Below are 27,211 nucleotides of genomic sequence, written 5' to 3'. Positions count from 1 at the left end.
ATGGCAGGGGGGTGGGGGCCAGTTTACCTCTGCATGCCCAACTGGTGCAGAGCCCTACCTTTACACAGCCAAATCTTGGTGTCTCTGGGCCTGGTATATTCTGCTGGTCTCACCCTGAGGTCTCCCTGAGACCTCGCCTCACAGCAAAAGTTTGCAGGCACCTGGTGGGTGGCATCTGGCTGTAGTGTACTTTAGGACTTTTTCAGAGTAGCCTCAGACCCAGCACCGGTACTGAGATTGAACCTGATTCAGTCTGGTGAAGACCACTTGTCCCTACCGCTGCTTCACTGAGACCCTACCTCATACAACTGCAAGAGGCTCTTTGAATGAGTGAGCCTGATGGGCAGCTGGCAGGTGGAGGCAGATTGCAACGTGCCTTAGGCCTTTTTGCTGACCTGGCTCTGGACTTGGTAAAGGTGGAAGCTGGTTTGGTGCACAGCTTGGCCCTTCCCACACAAGCCCGGGCCCAGCAGAAACAGTCGTAAAACTAGATCACTTTGTAGCCCCAAACATCTTGGCCAGTCACAGTCAGTGTATGACATTGATCAGCACCTGAGACCCTCCCAAGAGGCTCCAGAACCGACACACACAGTGGAGGCTGCAGCCATCATCAGAGCAGGACCCAGGCAGCTCCACACATGGCCCATCCAAAGGGAGATCTTAGAAGGCGCTAGACTCTTCTGAGTCTAATTGTCCTTTCTTGATCAGCACCCAAACAGCTGCTTATACACTGTGGTTAGGGTTGGTCTTCATAGTCAGCCAACCTGAGTGTTGACCCCATGCACAGGTGGGCCAACAGCAATCAAGACTTAACTAGAACAAGAAGGTCCACATAATCCACACCGAGGACATTCCTGAAGCACCCCTATCAGGTGATCAGGGAGAGTGTACCTCAGGGTCCCACAGAATGCATACTTCGTAAGACCCCCCTACAGTGACTGGGAGACATTGCAAATCTACCTAATATACAGACAAACACACAGAGGCAGCCAAAATGGAAAGACAAAGAAACAGACCCCAAATGAAAGAACAGGAGAAATTTCCAGAAAAAGAAATGAGTGAGATGGAGACAAGCAGTCTACCAATACAGAGTTCAAAACAATGGTTATAAGAATGTTCAAGGAACTTAGTGAGAAGTTTAGCAGCATAAAAAAGGACATAGGAAACATAAAAAAGAACCAGTCAGAAATTAAGAATACAGTAAAAGGAATAAAAGCAGGTTATATAAAGTATAAGATCAAATCAGTGATTTGGAACACAAGATAGCAGAGAACACAATTAAGAGCAGCAAAAAGAAAAAAGAATTTTAAAAAGTGAGGATAGTTTAAGGAACTTTTGGGATAACAAAGTGTAACAATATCCTCATCAGAGGTACCAGAAGACTAGAGAGCAAAGGATTAAGAACCTTCTGAACAAATAATGACTGAGAACTTCCCTAACCTGGTGAAGAAAAAGACATACAAATCCAGGAAGAACAGGGAAATAAGATGAATCCAAAGAAGCCCACACCAAGACACATCATAATTAAAATGACAAAGGTTAGAGACAATGAGAGAATCTTAAAAGCAGCGAGAGAAAGGCCCTTAACTACAAGGGAGCTCCCATAAGTCTGTCAGCTGATTTATCAACAGAAACACTTCACGCCAGAAGGGACTAGCATCAAATATTCCAAGTGATGAAAACCAAGGACCTAAAACCAAGACTGTCTGCCTAGTATGGCTATCACTTAAATTTGAAGGAGAAATAAAGAGCTTCGAGAGAAGAAAAAGCTACAGGGGTTCGTTACCATGAAACCAGTATTATAAGACATGTTAAAGGGTATTCTGTTGTATTAGAAGAATAAGAAGGAAGGGGGAAAAAAACCAGAGGAACATAGTTAAAAAGGCAGAAGGGCAATAAATAAGTGCCTGTATCATTAATCACTTGTAAATGTCTTAAATGCTCCAATCAAAAGACATAGGGTAGCTGAATGGATAACAGAACAAGATCAAGATATATCTGTGTGTGTGTGTGTGTGTGTGTGTGTAAATATATTTATGTATATATACATATATACATATACATTTATATATGTATATGTATATACACACATACATATATAAATATGTATATATGTATGTATATGTATATACATATACATACATATATAAATATAAATAGAAAAAGTCCAGCCACTGTTATACTATATTTTTATGATATATCTCCTTGGGAAAAGGACACAAAAGAAAAAAGAAACAAACGGGACTACATTAAACTGAAGACTTCTTGTACAGCTAAAGAAACCATGGACAAAAGGAAAATACAGCCCATTGAATAGGAGAAAATATTCACCAATATACATCTGTAAGGGGTTAAGATGCAAAGTTTATAAAGAAGTCATATGATTCAATACCAACAGAAAACAAAAAAAAAAATTTTTAATGGGGAAAATCTAGTGTCACCCCAGTACATTCAGTAAAAAGGAAAAATATGGGCAAAAGACTTCATTAGACACTTACCTGAAGAGGACAAACAGATGGCCAACAGACATGTGAAAAGATGCTCAACATTGCTAATCATTAAAGAAATGCAAATTAAAACCACAATGAGATACCACCTTACACTTCTCAGAATGGCTATCATTGAATCAACAAACAACAAGCATTGGAGAGGATGTGGAGAAAAGGCAACCCTTGTGTACTATTGGTGGGAAGGCAGGTTGTTGCAGCCACTGTGGAAAGCATTATGGAGTTACCTCAACAAATTAAAAATAAGCTCTGTAACTGTGTGGCTCAGTTGGAGCATCATCCCATTACTGAAAGTTTGTTGGTTTGATTCCTGGCCAGAGCACAAATCTAGTTTGCAGGTTTAGTCTCTGGTTGGAACTCATACAATCCCTGGTCTGAGCATGAAAGGTCCTCAGTCTAGCATGTTTGGAATGCAACCAGCCCGTCAGTGATTCTCTCTTGCATTGATGTTTTTTTCCTTCCTTTCCTCTCTCCCTTCCTCTCTCTCTAAAAAGCAATGAAAAAAAAAATGTCCTCAGTTGAGGATAAATACATATTATGAATAAATAAAATTAAATGCAATTTCTTTATGACCCGGCAATTCTACTTCTGGGTTTATAATAGAAGAAACCCAGAGCACTAATTTGAAAGAGTTTATGCATCCCTGTGTTCACTGCAGCATTATTTACAATGACGAAGATATGGGAACAACCGGTGTCCATCAATAGATGATTTGAGAAAGAATTGTGTTTTCTACACACACACACACACACACACACACACACACACAATGTGGACATATTTTTTTTAATGTCAAAGTAATTATAAAATATTAAAAAATTTAAAACCATTATAAACTCTCAGCAATTAAACCAACGTGACACTAGCACAGAAATAATCAAGGAGATCAATGAAATATAATGAGCATTCTAGAGACAAACGTATATGTCTAACAATGTAATACATGATTAAATTGATATTTCAAATCAGTGGGTAAAATAGGGCTTATTCAACAACTAAGGTGCATGGACCACTATTACTTGAAATAACACAAATATAGAGCCCTGTTTCACACATTATACAAGAAATATTCAGGTGAGTTAAAAACCAATATGTAATATCTAAAGAGTTTTAGGAGAAAATAAAAACTAATATTTTTCTTACCCTGAAGTAAAATATTCAAACCCAGAAGCTATAAAGTAAAATATTGACAATATGACTACATTAAACATTTAAGACTATGCAGTAAAATACATATAAAAAAGTTAAAGGACAAGTAATAGACTAGGGAAGTATTTGCAACACATCTAAAAAAGGAGTAATGGTTTGTTTTATTTTGTTTTTAGGGAAAAAATTCTACAAACATTTAATGAAAAAATGGATAAAGAATACCCAGAAGTCATTTAAAGCTTTTTAAAAATAATAGAAGTAGGCAAGAAATATACAAAACAGGTTTAGTTTCAACAAATAATAAAGGAACAATTAAAATAACACATTGTCACGATCTGGCTAGTACATATTAAAGAATATTGGTAGTATCAAATATTGGCAACTATGAAAGGAAGTGGATATTCGTAGACTCTTTTTCTTCATCTTCGTAAAGCAGCCCCTTTAGCATTTCTTGCAATGCTGGTTTGGTGGAGGTGTGTTCTTTTAGCCATCTTTTGTCTGGGAAACTCCTTATTTTGCCTTCCGTTTTGAGACCCTTGCTGGGTAGAGCAGTCTTGGTTGCAGGCCTTTGCTTTTCATGACTTGTAATATTTCTTGCCACTCCCTTCTGCCTTGCAGTGTTTCTGTTGAGAGGTCAGCTGCTAGCCTTATCGGGACTCTCTTATATGTTACTACCTCTTTCTCCCTTGCTGCCTTTAGGATTCTCTGTTTGTCTTTGATATTTGCCATTTTAATTATGATGTGTCTTGGAGTGGGCCTCATTGGGTTCCTCTTGAATGGGACCCTCTGTGCTTCCTGGACTTGTGTGATTTTTCTTTCCTCCAATTAGGGAACTTTCCCATCATTACTTTTTCAAACAGGTTCTCTATCCCTTCCTCATCCTCTTCTTCTGGTATCCCTGTTATATGGATATTATTATGTTTCAGGTTGTCCTGCATTTCCCTCAATGCCTCTTCTTTCTTTCTGAGTCTTTCTTCATTTTCTTGCTCTTTCTGGGAGCTTTTTCTACCTTGTCCTCCAGCTTGCTGATTCAGTCCTTGGCTTCATCTCACCTGCTTTTGATTCCTTCGACTGTGTTCTTCAATTCAGATACTGTGTTCTTCATTTCCTCTTGTCTTTTATTGACAATTTCTATGTCCTTTTTTCATGCTGATACAGTTTGCAGTAAGTTCCTTGTGGTTTCCCTGTAGTTTTTTGTAATTCCCTCTGAGCTCTCTGAGCTCATTGAGCTTCCTTAGAACCATTGTTTGGAGCTCAATATCTGATAATTTACTGGCCTCTATTTCATTTAGTTCTCTTTCTGGGGATTCCTCCTTTCCCTTCAAGTTGGGGGGTGTTTCTTTGTCTTCTCATTATTTGTGAGAGTCTTCTTCTTTCTTCTGCTTCTTAAGTTGATCTGTCTTGATTTCCTGACTTTGTGGTATGAACTCCTATGGTAGGAGACCGCTGTTTTACTTTCTGGATCGGCCTCTGATGATGTCAGATGTTGACCCTGTCTGACCTTAGGCAGTCTGTTCAAGACTTCCAGGAATCTACTGTCTGTGACTGTCTCCTTCAGCTCTCAATCTAGTCACTCTGAACTCAGCAGGCCAGCTTAGACAGCTCAGGGCGGGGCGGGGCGGAGTCCCTCCTGGGGACAGGGTTATTGGGTCCTCTCACGCTGCTGCCATATTGGGGAAGAGTCAGCACTGGGATCCTGCTGGCTACTCTCTCAGTTCTCTCCCCAAAGCCTCCTTCCCCAGTCTCTCCTCAGGCGTCTCTAGCCCACTCTGCCCCAGCCTTTGCCGGAGACCAGGGTAAGTGGCTGCAAATACAAATTTATGCATTGGCCCTTTAAACGGTTCTTTTGTTCTCCAGCCGCCTTCTCTGGCAGAGAGCAACCCTGCCACTTTTCACAGCTGGCTATTATCTGTGTACTTTTTGGGCTCTGGTGCTGTAGTCTGGAGATCCTCCCTGCTTGTGGTTTAGACCCTGCTCTTCTCAGGGGGATCGAACTGGCCTTCTCAGTATCCTTCTGGTGCTGCCGCCCGTGCATGTCCCAGCCGCCTTCTCGAGTCTCTACTGTACTCCTTACCAGTTAGGTTGTGCTAAAGCTGATTCTTCTCTCTCTGAGGTTATATGGCTCCTCTCTCGCTATTGTTCAGTTGTTTGTTGCAGGTGATTTCTCCACAATTTAGTTGTAATTCCAGATTGGTCCTGGGAGGAGGTCAGTGTGACTTCCACTCACTCCTCTGCCATCTTGATTCTCGGTTTATTTCTGAAATTCAGTTTTCATTTCTGTTACTTTATTAGTGTCTCAAGAATTTACTTTAGCACTTTTTGAGAGCAGGTCTTTTGTCAAAGAATTCCCTCAGTTATCCTTCATCTGAGAAACTGTTTATTTTCCTTTTCCTGAAATAATTTTCACTTTATACAGAATTCTAAGTGGACAGTCCTTTTACCACTTTAAAAATGTTTTTTGCTGCCTGTGGCCTACATGTTTTTTTTGTGAGAAATCTGCGGCCTTGGAATCATTGTTACCTTACACTTAACATGGGATTGTGTGGCCACTTTCAAGAATTTTCCTTACTTTTCATGTCAGCAGTTTGCTTATAGTATCTAGAAATGGACTTTTTTGAGTTTCTTCCTGTTTGAGATTCACTGAGCTTCCTGCTTCATTTTATAAATTTGGTTTCATGCCATATTTGGGGGAGTTTTCTGTCATTGTTTCGTTTTTTTTTTTTCCTCTCTCTAAATTTTTCCTTTCCTTCTGGAATTTTAGTGACCCAAGTGTTATACATTTGTCATTGTCCTGTAAATTCCTGAGGTTCTATTTACTTTTCTCTAAATATTTTTCTTGGAAAATTTCTTTTCATCTATCCCCAAACTTACTGACTCATTCCTCTGTCACTTCTGTTGTGCTTTGTCTTTCCAATGAATTTTAACTTTGGATTTTTATGTTTTTTAGTTCTAAAATTTACTTTTTTAAAATCTGTTTCTCTGTAGTGGCAATATTCTGTTTGTTTCCAGCGTGTTTGACCACTGGGAGCATGATTATAATAGTTTCTTTAAAAAAATTTTTTTTTACATAATTCTAGCATCTGTATCATCTTGTTAGGTTTAGAGATTTGACCCTCGGTCAGGGCACATACAAGAATAAGCCAATGAATGCATGAATAAGTGGAACAACAAATCGATATTTCTGTTTTGCTCTCTCCCTCTCTGTCTCACAATCAATAAATAAAAAATTAGAAAAAGAAAGTACTCGTTGATGGGGGGGATTTTCTGTTGCAATATTGTTTCCTGCATGTCTTTGAGGTCTCTTCTCCCTCTTTTCCTCTCTCTCGTTTCCCTTTGTGTTTACTTTTTTCTTAATGCAGTGCCGTGCCTTCATTCCTCTCTCATTTTCTTTTGCATAGCTTCTGAAGGGATTTTCCTTGTTATTACAGTGGGGCTTACATAGAAGCTTACAGTGATAACAATCTGTTTTAAGCTGGTAACAACTTAACTTTAATCACATACAGAAACTCCTTGCTTTTAGTTCTTCTCCCTGGCCCCGTCCTTACCCCAGCACTTTCTGACTCAAATAAGTCATGTTAATTTTTACATAAGTTTCTTTTCTATAAAAATAGGGATAAGCTATCCTGCTAACCCACAGGTTCTCTAAGCATGGTTTACACACCCAGAGAGGGTCCCTGAAGCTTTTTCAAGGGGGTCCATGTGATCAAAACTATTTCCACAACAATTCTAAGATGTTGTCTTTTTACTCTTTTGACCTTTGTGATGGCAATTGTGAGAAAACGTGCTGGCGTGGAACAAAATTGTACTAGTAGTCACTGTGTGCTGCCACATACTCCCAGGAATACGAAGTGCCACTTTTACTTAAGGATGTCTTTGGAGAAGTAGACTTTTATTAAATCTAAACCCTTAATTACATGTCTTTTTAATATGTGTTGTCATATGGGAAATATGAGAAGTATCTGCATACTGAAGCATACTACTTTTACAGAAAAGTACATGCATAATTGATTTTTTTTGTGAGTTCCAGTAGCTGCTTTTTAAATGGAATATGACTTTTACTTGTAAGAATGACTATAGATAAACTATGGTTATTCATACTTGGATATTTGGCTAACATTTTCTTGGGAATGAATGAAGTAAACTTGTTTTTTCAATGAGAAGAGCTGACAGTATTTGTTGCCTAATAGTAAAATTTAAGCTTTTTAAGTGAAAATTACAGTTTGTGAAAACATATTCCCCACTCTGCTTTCACAGCTTTAAAGAGTGTTCTGGTAAGGTCATTGGTAATACTGAGGAGGTAATTTCTTTTTTTATCCCCCATGATGCAGCATATCAACATTTGGAAGATCTTCGTAAACCAGTAGTTTCCAAAATGTATGATGGAAATATATGATGTTATAAAATCATGAGTAAAAGATCCATTAAATATGGGAGATAGACCAGTGTGTTTTAATATAACAGAATATAAGTTGATTGATGTGGTTTTAGAGTCTACATCTTAACTAACCTTTAAGAAAGTACCACTTGCCAAGTTCTGGTGCAGTCTCAAAGGAGAATATGTCCACAGTTGTCTCAAAAAGCTATTAAAACACTCCGTTTTCCAACTACACATCTCCGAAGCCAGATTTTCTTAACATATAGAAAAGAAATCCATTTTTCTATTCATAACACTTCTGATACAGAATGTATTTGTTTCCTAGCAGTTCTCTAATTCTCTGTGGACAGTAACTGGGAATTTTCCAGTTTAATTCATTCTGACAGTAACTGCCCAGAATTAGTGCAGAACCCACAGGTTGAAGGCCCAGTCTCACAAGACTGCTCCCACCACTACTTCAGATGGCAGTTGTAAGTCCCAAGTTGTCACCTGTACGTCTGGCCAACCAGCTACAAATCAGGAATTTTCACAACACCTTCCTCTTGTTCAGAAATCTGCTATAATGGCTCACCGAACTTAGGGAAACACTTACGTTTACTGGTTTATATTAAAGGATTGTATAAAATAAACAAATGAAGAGGGACATAGGGCAAGGTCCAGAAGGATGTCCAGTGCAGGAGCCTCTGTCTATTCAGAGTTCTAGTGTGCTATCCTTTTGGCACATGGATGCATTTACCAACCTGAAAACTGTGAACCACTTCATTGAGGGTTTTTATGCTTCCTGTGTATGGGCATGATTGATTAAAATACTGACCGTTGGTTATTTATTTATGATACCCAGCCTTTTGGCCTTCCCCGGAGGTCTGGCACCCTGCACCCTTTTTGTCAGTCACCTCGTTACCCCAGACTTTTCTGTGGTTGAGAGGGGCTCATTATGAATAACAGAAGATGTGCACATTGCCCCTACCGCTTAGGAAATTCCAGGGATGTTAGAAGCTCTGCCAGAACCAGAATGAAGAATATGTGTGCACGCGCACACTTCCTATTGTGTCACAATGTCTCAGTATGCTTCAGCCAAAACAAAATAACACCACAGATTGAATGCCAAAGCTGATTTGAGAGCCCAATAGTTTGCTATCAAGGCAAATGTAAAACAATGCCCTCTTCTAACTAATTTTTTCAGTTTGGAAAAGTTATTTTCCATTAAAACAAATATTGTCCATGTTAACTTCTAGCAGATTTAAACCTTATTAATTTTAACTGAGTCAGTTTTCTCAGTTTTAATTTCTAATACCTTAATATCTATAAATAAAACTCACATAAACAAAAGCTCATTAGGGTCCTCAATAATTTTTAAGATAGCAAAGTCCTGAGAATATGAAGTTTGAGGTTCATTATATTAACATTCTAGGGTTTTGACAATCAAATGAATATAATATTCATAAATGTGAAATCATTTTGTAAAATATTTCAAGTGTAGATTTATAAATAATTCTTGAGCTCCTCCCTTTATATTACTGTGCAAGTCCTTCAAGGTCAGATTTTGAAGAAGAGACTGGAAAGAGAGCGTGCATGTGCCATTGCTATTACAGAGCTCGCTCACGTAGATGAGGAGTGGAGGGGGCAATTCACATATAATCCCTCTGTTCCATGAGTCAGACAGTGAACAAGCGATAGGTACTATGGTGAGGTTTTTTTTTGTCCTAAATATGTTTCTGTATATATTTATTCCTGTAATGCACATGCATGTATGCATGCGGGGGAGGGTGTGTGTGTGTGTGTGTGTGTGTGTGTGTGCGCGCGCGCGCGCGCACACACACACACGCATGCATCTTTAGACTCACAGCAAATGAAGCCCTGTTCGTGAATATAGGCCATTGCTGGTTCAATTTGCATTGTGAGTTTTGAAGTTTTCCTCTTCTTCCCTTGCAGGTATAGAACAAGATGCAGTGAATACTTTTACCAAATATATATCCCCAGATGCTGCTAAACCAATACCAATTACAGAAGCAATGAGAAACGATATCATAGGTAAGCAGTGCTTGAAGCTACAGCAAAAAAAAAAAAAAGCCTATTTTTGGTTATTTACTAAGAACTTTTTATGAACATGGAATTCTAGTCTGTTTTCAGATATCTTTTTTTTTCCAAGTGTAATAAAGCATGTTTATTTTAAAAATAATTTAGGCTCTATGCACAGCTCTGTGTGTCCTTTCCAAATACTGGCACGCAATCTGACATTTCTTCCTTCTAGAGAAATTCTAATCTTTTTCTCCATTTTAAAATCATTTTTATTTTTTAATTACAGCTGACATACATTGCTATATTAGGTTCAGGTGTTCACCCCGTGATTAGACATAACTTACTAAGAGATCGTACCAGTACGTCTCACACCCATCTTGCACCACACATAGTTATTACAACATTATTGACTATATTCCCTGTGCCGTATTTTACATCCCGTGACTATTCTGTACCTTCCAATCTTTACTTCTTAATCCCTTCACCTTTTTCACATACCCAGCCCTCAACCCTCTGCCATCTGTTTTCAGGTATCTGTTGCTCACTTATAAACTATGTTTGGGCCAAATTCATAGACTTTGACTTGAATAACAACAACAGCAAGGACACTAATATCACACATTTATTGAGTACTTACTGTGTCCCAGACAACTCATTTAATCTTCTAAGAACCTTGCAGCATAAATATAGTTATTCTTTTATAAATGAGGAAACTGAAGCACAGAGAGTAAGTAATTTTCCCAACATTACACAGCTGAGACATGGCAGAATCAGGATATGAAACCAGACCCCTACACATTACCCAGTACTCTATTCAGTGTTTTTCAGACTGGATTGAGATCAATCTCTATGTTCTCATCCCACTGCCAAAAAATAATAGACTAAAAAATCAAAGTGTTTTCCAATAGGCAAAGAAACATAATTTTAGGAAGTCGTTTCCATTATACATACATATGTGTATGTGTATGATGAGTCACATAAATATGTTTCTCTGTAAATCACTCAGTAAATAAAGTTAGAAAGCATTTACTGTGTTGCCTTAGCAAGACCTTAGGTAAAGCTGTAATCACAGATAAAAATGGTTCATTTATTCATTGACCAACTGTTTCCATCAAGTCCCAGTAGTAAGCTTTGTATTTTATTAACAAAAAATTAGTAGTTTTGGTTTCTGAAATACAACATGTTATTCAACTCTTAGCAGATTCTCTTAGCAGCATGAGGCTTTCAGTCTTTACTGCAGGCCCTTTGCACTCGCTCATTGTTGGACAGCAGAGCCTCCCCCAGTCTCTGCTGTGCTTCGTAAAATTGGTCCGTCACATTTGCCACTGAGCAGCCATTAGCTATTTTGGGGTGCATCAGAGGCCACCCCCATTGTTCCCCTTTTCCTTCTCCAACAAAGACACCTATAATACATAGGTCATAATGACTCTTGGTGGTTTGTCCTTATCTACTAGTATTTTGGGATCTTCACCCAGCTTTGTTGTAAATGTTGTCTCGGATTTTGGTTTTTCTGTGTAGTTCCTTTGTCAGTTTTTATGTGGGAATTTTTTGCTACTATCTTCCGGACTTCCTAGACTGATCTTTTCTAATACTACAACTAGGGTATCTTAACTGATTCGAGTTTGGCTGTTTAAGGAATCGGTTGGCTAGTGGTTCCTTAGGAGGTTTGTATCAATTGATAACCAGGCTGGGGCAGGGGAAAAAAAGGAGGGAGTTTCGAGCCAAATAAAACATTTGAAAATGAAATGTCATTGTAATTCTAATTTTTCTTTTCTTAAACTTCATCAAATTAATGATGTAATCCCATGAGGGCAAAAATCTTCTGAAGGTCAAGTTGATAGCATCTAGTGATCAAGGGATCTGAGAAAGTTACCATCCAGTGTCTGTTGTTATGCATTTGAAGATATTGATTGCCTATGTATCTTTAGAGCAGTCACTTTTCCTTTTTTAAACTCATTCTTCTAAATCCTGCCCTAATTATTTGTCTCTCTTCAGCTGGCATATTATTTGAAGAAGTCTACAGTTGAGCTATTGTTACTGTGTCCCACCTGCCTAGTTTCATTGTGCTATCCATGGGTTTTTGTTGTTGCTCTCTAATTACTTAGTTTTTCTGTGGTGATTCAGACTGACCCAAAATCTGTACTTCCACAGCCGCCTCCATTTTCCACAAATCCTTGAAATGGTGGGATATTAAGAATACTTTGAAAGTACAGCTAACGGAATTTGCTCTTGGTTTGGAATTGAGTGGTGTGAGAGGAGAAAAGGAATCCAGCAAGACTCAATACCTGAGAGCGCAGTTACCATTGACAAGATGAGGAGGAGTGTGGGTGTCATAGCTTGTGGGGGAACCAGGAGCGCGGGTTTTAGCCCATGAGAGGTCCAGGTTGGAGATATATGTTTGGAAGTCATCAGCATATAGGGTTTCTTCATGAAACTGGATTGCTGTCAGAGTGTATATATAGAGTCAAGACAAGAGGAGGACTAAGGACTGAATTCTAGAGCAGGGCTAACATTTAGAGTTTGTCAGATGAGGAAGAACTAGCAACGGAGACTTAGAAGTAACAGCCAGTAGTCATGTAGGCCCTTCTACATCAACTATATATCAAGACAGTAGTTTTTTCTGGAAGCCAACTGGAGAGTGTTTCTGGGAGGGAGGGAGTGATCTGTGAAGCCATGCTAATAGGTTATGTAAGATGAATAGTAGGAATGGAATGGATTTGGCAACCCTATGGGCAAGTGGGCCAGTGGTCATCTTAATGAGAGAGGACAAAAACTTAATTTAAGAACTTTAGGGACAAAAACTTAATTGGAAGAGCCTTAGGGGAGAATAGGAGGAATGAAGACAGCAAGTATGGGCAGCTCTTGGGAGGCATTTTGCCCTACAGGTGAGCTGGAAGCGGATGTAACATCAAGAGACAGTGGTTTTTCTTTGTTTTTTTTTTAAGTTGACACATTATAAATGGATGATAAAAACAAGCATACAGTGTATTTAGCTGGTGGGAATAGGACCATAGCAAATAAAAATTTGATGCAGGAGAGACGAGGGGACAGTTGCTGTGGGAAAGTTTTGAGAATGCAGGAGGATGGGGCCCAGCGCTCAAATAAAGGGTTGCTCAGGCAGGTGCAGTGGCCATTGATCTGCTGTAACAGGAGAGATGGGTAGAGATACAGGTGGGTTGGTAGACATGGTGGGAAGTGATAGAATTAATTTTCTGATTGCTTTTATTTTCTTAGTGAAGTAGGAAGCAAAGAGAACAGGAGAGGATGTGTTAAGATGTGGAGAAGAGGAGAATGTGAGAGTAAATGGATCAGGACACTAGTAAAGTCCTTGGGTTGCAGTAAGTTCCCACTACAGTCATGGACTTAAAGTGAACCTGGCCATCGTGGTCGCAGTTTTCCCAGCCGCGTTTCATAGCTAAACTGCTGACTGATGTGCTATAGTTATTTAGGCAATTTCTAATTTTAGCACATTTTATGTCTTTAAATTTCTATTGAATAACAGTTTGATAAACTTTTTACCAGATAAATCTTTACACAAATCCATAATTCTTTAGGTTACAGTCCTAGAAATGAAATTGCTGATGGAAAGGGTATGTACATTCTTAAAGCTTATGCTAGAAACTGCCAAATGGCCCTCCAGAAAAATACGCTAATGTATATTCCCACTATGTTAAGCATTTAAAAATATGGATTGTTAAAATATTTTTGTGCCAGTTTACTAGACAAAAGGTAGAGTGCCTTCTTATTTAATTTATAATTATATTTATTTGATTCTGAGTGAGCGTGCATATGTTTTCATATTGGCCATTTTATATTCTTTTTTGAATTGTCTTTTCATGTCCTTTTGGGACATGTCTTCTTAGTTTGTAAGACTCTTGATATACAAACGATAATCTGTTATACATAGAGGAAAACTCATACATGCCACAAATTTTTCCCCTAATTTGTTTTTGGAGTGTTTTGATGTATAGAATTAATTTTATGTGAAGTCTTTTGTTTTCTGCTTTTATGTGTGTGCACCCCCCCCCCCCGCCACAATCAGCTATTCTGTATTTTCTCGTAGTTTCATTTAAAACCTAATTTATTTGTCTTTATATATTGTACTTTGATTTGTAAATGTATACATTTTAGATTTAATAGAAATTTAGGTATTTATCATTTCTTTGACAGCAAAGATTTGTGGAGAAGATGGACAGGTGGATCCCAACTGTTTTGTTTTGGCACAGTCCATAGTCTTTAGTGCAATGGAGCAAGAGTAAGTTAATTTCAGATTCTCGCATTTTGCATTCTTGAGAATTTGGGTTTAGTGTTAGGAATGGGTTTCACTAACTGAAGACAGTTTATCTTTGAGGATTTAAGTATTTTGAATGTTTATGGGATCTTACAGACATAACTCTAAGACTGTCTTGATAATTTTTTTTAAAATGTAAATTGTGAACTCTATTAAAAATAAAGCTTTTCATTTTTAATGTTAATGTTTCCTAAGTTAAAAGAATTTGTTTTTAATTCTGAAGTTATTTTGGTGTGATCATGACTATTAGAATTGGCTTGTTTATTTAAACAGCGCATGTGTCTTCAGGTGGATACCCTAATTTGTTAGTGCATGCTGGTGAAACTGCCTCCAAAGAGCTTTTTTTTTTTTTTTTTTTTTAAATTAATTTACTGCTGCATGTCCTTAAAAAGAATCTCTGTATTCATTCTTACATTTAACATTTGTGAAAGGGTACTCTCACTGCGCAAGGCCTAGTTAGATACCGTACTTGCCTGGAAGGAAGTGCAGCCTAATGAGAGAAACAGGGCATGTTCTTCCGTTACTGTAACATGAGGCAGCACGCGTGAAATGTCAGGAGAGCTACAGTCATCAGGAGGTGGGGGACCACTTACAGGGCGAGGGATCGGGAGCAACCCCATGGGAAGGGAGGTAGTGTTGACCTAGGCTTTTAAGATACAGTAGGCACAGTATGGAAAGAGTGTATTTTTCCCAATTAAGCTCTTTCCCTTGGTTGTTCCCTCAAATTGTCCCTTTTTGTCCATGTGCAGGCACTTTAGTGATTTTCTACGAAGTCATCATTTCTGTAAATACCAGATTGAAGTGTTGACCAGTGGGACTGTTTACCTGGCTGACATTCTCTTCTGTGAGTCAGCCCTCTTTTATTTCTCTGAGGTAAAATCTGCATTTCCTTTCATACTCTATTAGAGCATTTCAGCCTCTAAACTATAAATGCTGGGGCCCTGTCTATAGAAGCACAGTAGAAGAGACAAATCATTATCTAATAGGTCAACTAGATTTAGATAATTGTATTATTGTTTAAGTTGTACATAATGGCAAGAGAGCTTTAATGACGTATTAGTCAGATTAGAGAGTGAAAATTCAGTGTAAAATAACTAATTTTAAAAAACCTAATTAAGAAGATGCATATTTTTAATTATTTGGAGCTGTTTTAAAACCACAGAATTTGGTACTTGATTCTAGTGCACAAATATTTGCAGACCAGATGTCAGAAGAGAAAAAGAAAGGTAGAAATTTTTTCCTACTGTCATTACCTTTGCTTTAGCCACTTTATAGAATTGCCCAGTAAAGCATTTGCAAAATACAATGAATATACTAATCTCTTCGGAGAATACATTTTATATACCGAATTTTTGCCGCGTATAATGTGCCTGCATGTTTTTGGCCCAAACCTTCAGGAGAAGAAAAAATCTTTTAATGTTTTAATTTAATTGTTTGTTTGTTTGTTTATATTTAGATACTTGTTTTTTGTATTATAAAGGAATTTTAGCATTTATTTTTTAACATACTATAGTACAAGAAATTTTATGTAACAGATAATTACAAAACACAAGAACAGATACAAGGTATTTCAGGTACTGCCCATGTATAATGTATACCCTTATTTTTCCCTCAAAAATTTGGGCCAAAAAGTACGCATTATACACAGCAAAATATGGTAGTATAATGGTATTTGTAGGCTTCAGCAAATGAAATTCTTTTGATGCAAGCAAGTGACTACAAAGTAGAGGTAAGAGGATTCCCAGTCTCACAAAGCAGTAGCTTCAATACACACTTGCATTCCACCTCCTCACAAGAATACAGTTGAGTTTAGTTGATTTATTTTTTCACTCCCTGTCTTTGCCACAAGTTTAAGTCAGCACTTGTTCAGGTTACTGTGGCCTCATGGAGTGATGGAAATGATTGGGTATTAGAAGGTGGATCTGGTTACTTTATTTACTCTCTGCATGTTTGCCAGCAAGGAACCACTAATCCATCTTTACTATAATTTTTATTCCAGCTCACTAAAGTTTGCATCCAGCTGTGTAGTGGTTGTATTTTTGTTAGTTTTTTGTGTTTTTTTCCCTGAAAGAATGTTTTTAAACTTTTCAATCTCAAATGACTGTACGTTGTGACTGACATTAACTGAACAATGGACCTGTTAGGGGTTTTTTGTTTGTTTGGGGTTTTTTTTGCTCATATCCTATATTTTAATAGTTAGGGCTTATAAATTAGGGATGGTGAGGGAAATCTGTATATAGTCTTATTTTCCTCTTTTGCATTTCTCCTTCCTAGTACATGGAAAAAGAAGATGCAGTGAATATATTACAGTTCTGGTTGGCAGCGGATAACTTCCAGTCGCAGCTTGCTGCCAAAAAGGGCCAGTATGACGGACAGGAGGCGCAGAACGATGCCATGATTTTATATGACAAGTGAGTTTTATTGCAGGTATATGCAGCAGTGAGCAAGTATTTACCGAGTATTTGATACGTACTTCAGAAATAAAATGAATGAACTCAGTCTCTGCTGTCAAGGGGCTCACAGGGAGCAGCATAGGGCTGCTTTGCACGCGGCGTGTGTGCTAAGCAAAACCTGCTGGAGAAAATGGGGAGGCTTGCGCGTGGCAGGTAGGACAGTGCTGTGGAGTTCGGGGAGGGTTTCACAGAAGAAAGATTTAAGTTGGGCCCTGAAGAATAAATTGAATTTCGCTAGTCAGAGAAGGCAGAAAAGAACATTCTAGGCAGAGCACTGGCAAAGAAAGTCGTAGAAACTTGCGGGAATTGAAACGGGTGTGGAATAGTAGAGGAAGATGCAGCTGATTGGAATACATTGTAAAGCATCCAGAATGAATACGTGTGGTGTCACATACATTCCAGTGCTGATCGGCTCAGCCAGATTAAGTATTCAGTGAGTATAGATTTTCATTAGTTTTCACCAAAAAGGAGAGGGTGGTACAACCTTAGAGTGAACTGAACTGAAAACATCAGACAAGTGATGAAGCGGCGGTCAGCTTCATTTAACTGTTCTTATTTTGTGAAGAAAAGTAGTGTGTTATTTGTATCCACACACAAGTGCTAAGGGGACAGCTTCAGGAAGAGAAGAGTCCACGGCCACTAGGGCTGGGAGAGAGCGGAGAGCCTCGAGATCCGGTCTTGCCCCGCGTGGCCCTGCAGGTGGGGCTGGCTGGCAGCCGGAGAGTCGCCGGGAGCTTAATCAAAGTAGGTTGCAGTCCTCTCTAAGAGACGGTGATTCAGCAGGTTTGAGGTGTGACCGGGAATCATTTTTAGAAGACACCCTGTATGAGTCTGATGAGTAGCTACTTAGGGCATTTGGTCTGATTTTCCCATTTTGCAGATAAGAAAACTAAGGCTCAGGGTAGTGACTTCCTCACGGTCACAGCGCAAGTTAGTGGCAGACCTTGGACTGGCATGCAGTTCCTCATGTTTTTCCAGTGTTTATATTAGTATGTTTGTGGAAAATAGGATGTAAGAAACATTGTTATATGGTCATCGAAATAACAGGTGTTAGAGATTTAGTCTGGGATGCCCAAAAATTTAAATCACGAAGGAATATTTATGAGCTTACTTGTTACAAGATGGAAGATTCACTTTTTGCTAAGAAAGCACTGATAACAAAAACCCAGAGTTTTCTTTCTGCCATAACAGAAGAGTGGCACTAGGAAGGTCCTGGCTGGAACTCAGTCACCACACAGAGCAGAGACCCTGTTTTCCCACCGGATCCCACATTCACACAGGGAGCCACTTCTCAGTGAAGGTTGCTGTTCAGTGTCCCTCACACGCCTGTCGGCATCGTCATGATCATGCCTTATCTGCCTTCCTGTATTTGTATCACACAGAGAAGTTAGAAGCCACTAGAATGAGTGCTTGGTAGAGACCATATATATGTTTTTCTCCTTTACTGCCTTTTTTTTTAAGTATGTGCTTTATAATCAGCTTACTGAAACACTAATTGCATTATATCCTGTTAAGTTAAAAATCTTTGCGTTATCATTGATTACTCCTTTTCCTTTATATATCAGTCATCAGCAAGTCCTGTTATTCTGTCTAAATACATCAAATCCGCCCTGGCTGCTGTGGCTCAGTGGATTGAGCGCGGACCTGCTAACCGATGCGTTGCCTGTTTGATTCTCAGTCAGGGCACATGCCTGGGCTACAGACCAGGTCCCTGGTTGGGGGTGTATGAGAGGCAACCACTCACTGATGTTTCTATCCCTCTTTCTCCCCCGCCCAAAATAAATAAATAAAATCTTTAAAAATAAGTGAATACATCAAATCCATCCACAGCACCCTCAGTGCTGTTTCATTTTGGATATGTACACGTGTATTAGGTGTGCCTCGCAGTTACGATGGTGTGTTCTCACTGAATCCTGTGCAGGGGTTCTTTTCTGCTGTTTCCAGGGGAAATGACTGTGTGTCACCCTTGTTCAAATCCGTTGCTTTCTACCAAATGCTGAACAGAGAATAGATTCCCATGTAATTGAGTGATTTCTTTGCTTGGTCATAGCCTGGCCTTCGAAAATCTTAAACAAGAGCTAACTGTGAGGGGAGACAGGCAGAGAGGCAGCAAGCGGACTCGGGGGTTGTTGGGGTAATGGGAGTAGAGGCTGCAGCCAGGTGGTCAGCACGCAGCTCTGTGTAGTCCCGGTCTGCAGGCCGAATCAGGCACCCCAGGGGAGGGTCTCCGGCACAGGCGCCAGAAGCTGCTTGTGTTTACTGCAGAGTTTGTTTCACTTTGGCTGTCTTTCTGCCATAGGTACTTCTCCTTGCAGGCCACACATCCTCTTGGATTTGATGATGCTGTGAGATTAGAAATTGAATCTAATATCTGCAGGGAAGGCGGGCCACTCCCTAACTGTTTTACAACTCCATTACGGCAGGCCTGGACGACCATGGAGAAGGTAACCAAGAACTTCAGAAGGGTTAAACTGTAAGATTTTACTGTTACAACCCAGAAAACATAACAGGAGGGAAAAACAAATCGACAGAACAGTGGAAAATTTAAGTAATACAGTATAGTGATTAAGCGCAGTCATTGAATCTGACTTGTAACCTTTATGAGCTTTAGGCAGGTACTGAAATTTTTTGATGCCATTTTCCTCAACTATAACATGGGGGTGCTATGGATACTTACCTTAAAGTATTTTGAGGATAAAAATGAGGTAAGATGTATATGAATAAAGTGCTTATGAATTAGATTGCAGTATCAGGGAAAGTTAGATTAGGAATGATCCAAATATTTCACCAATATCTTTCAGCAGGGTTGGAGCATTAGTTTTGTGTAGTATCATGATCACTTATTAGGGTATCACTAATAGCTTATTAATAATCAAGTGTTAGAATCTGTGACTGATTTATTCTTCTAATGAACTAGAACAGCTTTTACAAGGAATTGCACAGAGCCCAGGATAAGCCAGCCCATGAGGTTACGTCACTTATGTATGTCGTGTATATCTAGGCAGAAGGGGTTAAGTAAGCACTGTTATGTAACACGCACAGAAATACTGAATTCCAGGAATATGAAAGAGTCACATATAAAAATCAGATCATGAAAAAGCTAGTGGTAAACTGAATAGAGTATCAGGTATTGCCCAGGCTTTAAACATGGAAAGAATTTTTTCATGTTTAAAATTAAAATCTTTCTGATCTTAAAGGAAACATATACAGATTGTAAACTTCCTGGGTAATAAAGAAAAGTAAAGCACAGAGAAAATGAATTTTAATATATTTTACTAAATGTGTATATGTAAAGAACTTACACTAATTTTAAGAATCAACTAGAAGAATGGGGAAAAGACAAAGGTGATTCCTTCACCAGTGCTGTGCACGTTTTTGTGCTAGCTCTTGGTGTTAGCACAACACGAAAGAAATGTGACTTCTGCCCTCCTGGAGTTCTAGCTGTGATGAGGTGCACATTAAACACAGGCGTGCTCTTTCCAGCCGGCGCCAAGCCATGGGCATTTCTCGGGACAACTGGCACAAGCGCCGCAAGACTGGGGGCAAGAGGAAGCCCTACCACAAGAAGCGAAAATATGAGCTGGGGCGCCCTGCTGCCAACACTAAGATTGGCCCGCGCCGCATACACACAGTTCGTGTGCGAGGAGGCAACAAGAAGTACCGAGCCTTGAGGCTGGACGTGGGCAACTTCTCCTGGGGCTCAGAGTGTTGTACACGCAAAACAAGAATTATCGATGTTGTCTACAATGCATCCAACAATGAACTGGTCCGTACCAAGACCCTAGTAAAGAACTGCATCGTGCTCATTGACAGCACACCGTACCGACAGTGGTACGAATCCCACTATGCACTGCCCCTGGGCCGCAAGAAGGGGGCCAAGCTGACTCCTGAAGAGGAAGAAATTTTAAACAAAAAACGGTCAAAGAAAATTCAGAAGAAATATGATGAAAGGAAAAAGAATGCCAAAATCAGCAGTCTTCTGGAGGAGCAGTTTCAGCAGGGCAAGCTTCTCGCATGCATCGCTTCAAGACCAGGCCAGTGTGGCCGAGCAGATGGCTATGTGCTAGAAGGCAAAGAGCTGGAGTTCTATCTGAGGAAAATTAAGGCCCGGAAAGGCAAATAAATCTTCCCTCCTTTGTTTAAAGCTCACGATAAAAAAACAAAAGGCTCGCGTAATAAAGGTGTTCATTCTTAAAAAAAATAAATAAACACAGGCGTAATTATGTGTGGTTGTGCCAAGTGCTGTGAAGGAAAGGTTGGTAAGAGCAAATGCCAGTAATTAACATGAGAACTTACTCAGCATCATTCATAGTTTTTGAATGAAAATAAAAATGTTCATGCATTATTAGGCACCTATTTAACAATAATTTGAAATAACACAGCCCAGTGCTGGAAAGCCTGTGTCAAAACAGATACCTTGATGTATTGCTAGGGGGACAAAAGGACAGCACCCTTCTGAAGGGTAAATTAGCCGTGTGTGTCAGAGCTAAAGTGTCCATACTGTTTAACTCAGTAATCACGCTCCTAGTAATTTATAATAAGGAAATCAGTTCAAAAGTAAAAATCTGTATGCACAGAGATTTTAACATTTATAACAAACCAGAAAAATCTAGTTTCAATATGTACATTGCCTAGACCATTTTCTGGTCATTTAGAGTTTAAATATCAAGTCTATGTAATAGTTTCACAGCAAGTGTTTTTTTTTGGAGTGGGTGGGGGGACCTATAAATTGCCCACATTGAAATTTTAGTTACAGTGTAAACTGTATATGAAAGGATAATACTTGGACTGCAGAAAGGAAAAGTGAAATCATTTGTGGTAGCTAATAGAAATATAGGTAACACTTTTTTAAAATACAGTTTTGGTTGTATTTGATTTCATCTTTTTATTTAATTTTTTTTAATTTGAATTTATTTTTTCAAATACATTTGTCTCTGCCTCCCCCCCACCACTTTCCCTTGCCCCCTCCCTCCATCCCTCCCTCAGCTCTTCCCCTTTGGTTTTGTCCATGAGTCCTGCTACATGTTCCTTGACTTTCCCCTTCCCTTCCTTTTCCCCACCCCCCCTCCCTCCTTCCCCCTTGATTTCATTTTTAAAATAGTGTTGGTCCTCTCTTGTAGGTGTTCTTGCCTGGCTTTTTGTCCAGCAACCTATACTATAAATACTTGAATGACCTCATCCACTCGGTGCGAGGGGACGCGTTTCTGGGAGGGAACGCCTCGCTGATGGCCACCGGCTCCGGCCCTCCTGAGGACCCTCCCCACGGCAGTGCCGACAGCTCCGCCTCTCAGGTACTCACCCATGTGCCTCTGCCTTGAGAAAGGTGTACACACCCTTTCCTTCAAATCCAGCAACAGGTCCCATTTGCAAGTTTTAAGTTGTTGAAGAAACAAAAGAGGAATAAAATCAGCCTCTCTTGGAATATAGAATTAGATCTATATTCTGATCAAAGTATTTGTGGCCCTGGCCGTGCACCTCAGTTGGTTAGAACGCCATCCCACTACATCAGCATGGCAGGTCAGGGCACATACAAGAATCAGCCAGTGAATGTGTAAATAAGTGGAACAACAAGTAAATGTAGCCTCTGGAGAGCACTTTGTGTACTTATTTGGGAAATTTTAGTAACTAAATTTGGGATGCTTTTCTTAAAGAATAATTGAGTGAACTGCTAGATTTCTTAATGTTGTATTTTACCGAAGAGCTTTTGAATTCATTTTGAACTATAGTGCTATTGTACATTTTCTTTCTTTCTTTCTTTCTTCTTTTTTTTTTTTTTGGAGTTCTTTCATATATCAAACCTTATCTGATTCTCTCCAAAATCCCACAAAGTGGGTATCCTCAAGCGAAGAGGCCTAAGGAGGTGCCAAGTGAACTGATTTTATCAAAGTCACACAATAAGTGCTAGAATCAGAAATCTCCTTGTCTGGTGTTCTTCACCATAAGTTTAATAGCATAGCGTGATTATTTTGTCATCTATTGACAAATAAATAAATAACACTTTGAATTTTTGACACTGGGCCTTGGACAAATTTTCTTAACTGATAAGACAGTACTATTGCCATCCAGAAGGGTCTCCTCGGTACATTTTCCTCCCCTTAAGGTTATGTAGGCAGTAACCTGCTGGATGTGGTTGTCATTTTGTTTCTTTATATAGGCTGGAATATTTGGGGCTTTTTTAGACATTTTAAAGGTCTAGGTGCTAATTGTAAAAAATATTTTTATATTTTGATTGAAGTATAATACATATATACAGAAGATGCAACAAATCTTCAAACTGTAACTATGTACAGCTTGAAGACTTGTCATAAACAGAACTAACCCATTAGCCAGCATCCAGACCAAGAAACAGGACTTGATCAGTATGTCAGAAACTTCGTTGTATCCCCTTCCCGGCACTAGCCTCACCCCACCCCCCGCAGAGTGGCTGCTCTCGCCTTCTGATGGTATATATCAGTGTTACCTGGTTTTGTCATTTTATAACTGAAATCACCCTGTGTGTATTTTTTGTGTATAGATTTATTGAGATAGAATTCACACACCACACATTCCACCCATTCCCGTTGTGTAACTCGATCGTGTTTATAGTGTATACTCAACAGAGTTGCTTGGCTGTCACCACAATCCATGTGAGAACATTTTTTTCACCCAAGAAAGGAACCCTGTGTCCTTTTACTGCCACCCTCCCAATCCTCTATTCCTCTAGGCTATTCCAGTCTACTTCTGCCTCTATTGATTTGCTTATTCTGGTTATTTCACATAAATAGAACCATATGATAAGTGGTCTTTTGTGATTAGCTTCTTTTACTTAACATTTTTTTTCTTAGCATAATATTTTCAAGGTTCATCTCTGTTTAGCATGTAACAGAACTTTATTATCTATTGTGGCTAAATAATAAATAGTCCATTGTGCAGACATAACCACATTTTGTTTACCTACCCATTGATGGACATTTGGGTTGTTTCTACCTTAGCTGTTATAAATTTGTGTGAATATGTTTTCCTTTCTCTTGTATATTATTCAATAGATAGGAATAGAATTGCTGAGTCAAATGGTATCTGTTTGACACTGTCTTGATTACTGTTGCTTTGTAATAACTTTTGAAATCAGGAAATGGAAGTTTCCCAGCTTAGTTCTTCTTTTTCGATGAGGCCCTTGAGTTTCCATTTGAGTTTTACAATCAGCTTGTCAATTTCTATAAAGAGCAACCTTTCTACCAAGGATTCTGACTAAGAGTACATTGACTCCATAGATCAATTTGGGAGTATTGCCATCTTAACAATGTTAAATCTTGTGGTCCATGAATGCAGGATGTCCTTTCATTTATTCAAAACTTCTTTAATTTCTTTCAACAATATTTTGTAATTTTTAAGTATTTTATATTTTTAAAAATGTATTTCTAAATATTTTATTCTTTTTGTTGCTCTTATAAATAGAATTGTTTTCTCAATTCCATATGCAGGTTTATTGTAAGTTTATATACTATGAAGTAATTTTTTATTGAGGTAAAATTCAGTTAACATTATAAAGTATACAAGTCAGCAGCACTTTATGTGTTCCCGGTGTGGTGCCGTCAGCACTGCTGCCTGGTTCCAGACTTTTCTGTCACCCCCGAGGGAAACCTTGTGCCAGTCAGGCAGTCACTCCCTGTGGCCCCCCCGTTTTCTTCTAAGAGTTTTAGGCTTTTGATCCGTTTTGAGTTAGCTTGTATATTATGCGAGGTAGGGTCCAAGTTGATTCTTTCACTTGTGGATATCTAGTTGTCCCAGCACCACTTATTGAAAAAAACTGTTCTTTCACCATTGAATGGTGTTGGCATCTTTGTCAAAAATCATTATACCAGAGATAGAAGAGTGAATTTCTGGACTGTCGGGTTCTACTCTGTCAATCTGTGCACCTATCCTTATGTCAGTACTGTATTGTTTTGGTTATTATGGCCTTGTGGGTTTAGAAATCAAGCAGTATCTGTCCTCCAATTTTGTTTTTATCATTTGCAAGATTGATTGGGCTATTCTGGGCCCCTTGCGATTCCTGTGAGTTTTAGGATCAGCATTTCCATTTTGATCAGGATTATATTGACTCTGTGGATTGCTTTGGGAGTGTTCTCATCCTAACAATATTAAGTCTTCCAGTCCCTGAACATGGGATGATAGTCTGTTTATTTAGGCTGTCTTTAATTTCTTTCAGCAACATTTTGTAATTTTCATTGTATAAGTCGTGCACCTTTTTTATAAATTTTTAAATTATACAATATTATTTTATATTATTTTCAAGTGTTCAGCAGTGGTTAGACAATCATATACTTTACAAAGTATTTTTCCCCAATATTTCAAGTACTCACCTGGCCCCATACATAGTGCAATATTATTGACCATGTTTCTTGTGCTGTAGTGTACATCCCCGTGACTATTTTGTGACTTCCAATTTGTACTTCTTAATTCCCTCACCTTTTTCACCCAGCAGAATTGTTTCCTTAGTTTCATTTTTTAAATTGACAAACTGTTTATTTCTAGGATATATCACATCTGCTCACTTTTTCAATTTAAATATTCTGTAAAGTTGTTTGTTTTTTTTTTTAATATCAAGCCCCTGGGTGACATTAAGTTGTGATTATATTTATTTATAGGTTGCTAATTGCTGAGAGGGTTCTTAATGAAAATTTTCTTCTAGGAGTTAATCTGGACTAGACAGTTAAAGTTATGCAGTTCAGCTTTTGTGCTTTTGTTTGTTTTCCCTGAATTTATAAATATTTTTCTTAAAACTTTTCCTCAAGCTGTCCCTTCTTGATGGATCAGATTCTTCCTTTCCAAAAATGTTTGCGAAGGGGGTGGGGAGGGCAGTATGTGTGCGTGTGTGTGTGTGTTGAAGTCTGGGTTGAAAGTAAACCTTACCTGTCCTTCTGTTCTAAAAACATCATACATTATGAAACTGCCCTGACTGGTCGGGCTCTGTTGGTTATGCGTCATCCCACAAAGAGAAGGTCACTGATTTGATTTCCGGTCAGGGCACATGCCTGGGTTGCAGGTTCTGTCCAGAAGTAACCAATTGATGTTTCTCTCTCTCTCTCTCTTTTTTTTTTAGATTTTTAAATTTATTTTTATTTTTAGAGAGAGGGGAAGGGAGAGAGAAAGAGCTGGAGAGAAACATCAGAGTGTGGTTGCCTCTCATGTGCCCCCCCTACTGGGGACCTGGCTGGCAACCCAGGCATGTGCCCTGACTGGGAATCAAATCAGCAGCCCTTTGGTTCCCAGGCCGGTGCTCAATCCACTGAGCCACACCAGCCAGGGCAATCTCTTTCATATCAATGTTTCTCTCCCTCTCTCTCTCTTCCCCCTCTCTAAAAATAAATAAAATCTTTAAAAATACTATGAAACATTGCTTTTATGTATAATTCATCTCATTTTTTGATTCATCATTGATAATGCATAGAAATATAACTGGTTTTTGTGTGTCATCTTCTACCTTCAGCATTACTAAATCCATGTTAGCTTTAATAGTTTTCTTGTGTATTATTTAGACTTTCTGTATCTAAGATCATGACATTTGTGTATAGAAAGTCTTCCTTCTTCCCTTCCACTTTGGATGACTGTGATTTCCTTTTCTTGCCTAATTGCTCTGTCTAGAACTTCTACTAAATTGTTGAATAGAAGTGGTGAAAGTGGGCATCTGTCTTGTTCTGATCTCACAGGGAAAGCTTTCAGTTTTTCATCATTTAGGAATATGTTAGGTGTGGGTTTTTCATAAACACTCTTTATGAAGTTGAGAAAGTTCCCCACTATTCCTAATTCGTTGAATGTTTTTTATCAAGAAAGTGTTGGGTTTTGTCAAATGTTCTTTCTTCATGAGTTGAGATGACTATGCAGGCTTTTAGTTTTTACTCTTGATGCAGTGTAATACATTAATCGATTACCAGATGTTAAGCCAGCCTTGCAATTCTCGGATAAATCCCACTTGGTTGTTGTATATAATTATTTTTGTATGTGTCTAGATTTGGCTTGCTATCCTTCATTGAGGATTTTGCATCTATAATGAAGAGAGGACAGTCTGTAGTTTTCTTGTGCTGTATGGTTTTAGAATCCGCACGGCGGTAGCCTCTCAGAAGTGCTCTCTCTTCTTTACTCCGGCGCCTCCTTCCTTTTAACCATGTGCCCCTCTGGCTACATTAATTGAACCCTCCCTCACGTTCACCCTCAAAGAATGTTCTATAAGTATTTGCTTAATTATTTATTAATTGAACCTGTACTTGAGTTATGGGTATTAAATGTGTTGTCTTTTGTTATTTTAAACAATGCAGCAGTGAATAATCTTGTATATAAGTCATTCTGTATAACTGTAAGTCTGAATTGAAATTTTAGAAATGGAATTTCTGGGTCAGCCCATGGCTACCCATGGCGCTATATTTCATAGAAGCATCAGTTT

At 38.8% G+C, this 27,211-nt stretch overlaps 2 protein-coding genes across 3 annotated transcripts in view; both read left to right on the top strand.

Annotated features, from left to right (window-relative positions):
• AKAP10 (A-kinase anchoring protein 10) overlaps positions 1-27,211 on the top strand; it is a 68,572-nt gene that overhangs the window by 22,975 nt on the left and 18,386 nt on the right. For both annotated transcript variants that reach the window (XM_054571168.1, XM_054571169.1), the window contains 6 exons: positions 9,964-10,062; positions 14,221-14,305; positions 15,091-15,214; positions 16,616-16,752; positions 19,094-19,238; positions 21,915-22,085. In XM_054571168.1, coding sequence (XP_054427143.1) covers positions 9,964-10,062; positions 14,221-14,305; positions 15,091-15,214; positions 16,616-16,752; positions 19,094-19,238; positions 21,915-22,085 — 761 coding nt within the window. The remainder of the gene's footprint in view (positions 1-9,963; positions 10,063-14,220; positions 14,306-15,090; positions 15,215-16,615; positions 16,753-19,093; positions 19,239-21,914; positions 22,086-27,211) is intronic.
• LOC129068775 (40S ribosomal protein S8) lies at positions 20,268-21,003 on the top strand. Its single transcript, XM_054571170.1, has one exon. The coding sequence runs from the start codon at positions 20,291-20,293 to the stop codon at positions 20,915-20,917; it is 627 nt and encodes a 208-aa protein (XP_054427145.1). The 5' UTR covers positions 20,268-20,290; the 3' UTR covers positions 20,918-21,003.

The sequence above is a fragment of the Pteronotus mesoamericanus genome, unplaced genomic scaffold (genome assembly GCF_021234165.1).
Source record: "Pteronotus mesoamericanus isolate MK-2021 breed Mesoamerican mustached bat unplaced genomic scaffold, CSHL_Meso_final contig_22, whole genome shotgun sequence".
Lineage (NCBI taxonomy): Eukaryota > Metazoa > Chordata > Mammalia > Chiroptera > Mormoopidae > Pteronotus > Pteronotus mesoamericanus.
Note: the sequence above shows the minus strand (reverse complement) of the source record. Positions and strands in the feature narration are given on the sequence as shown.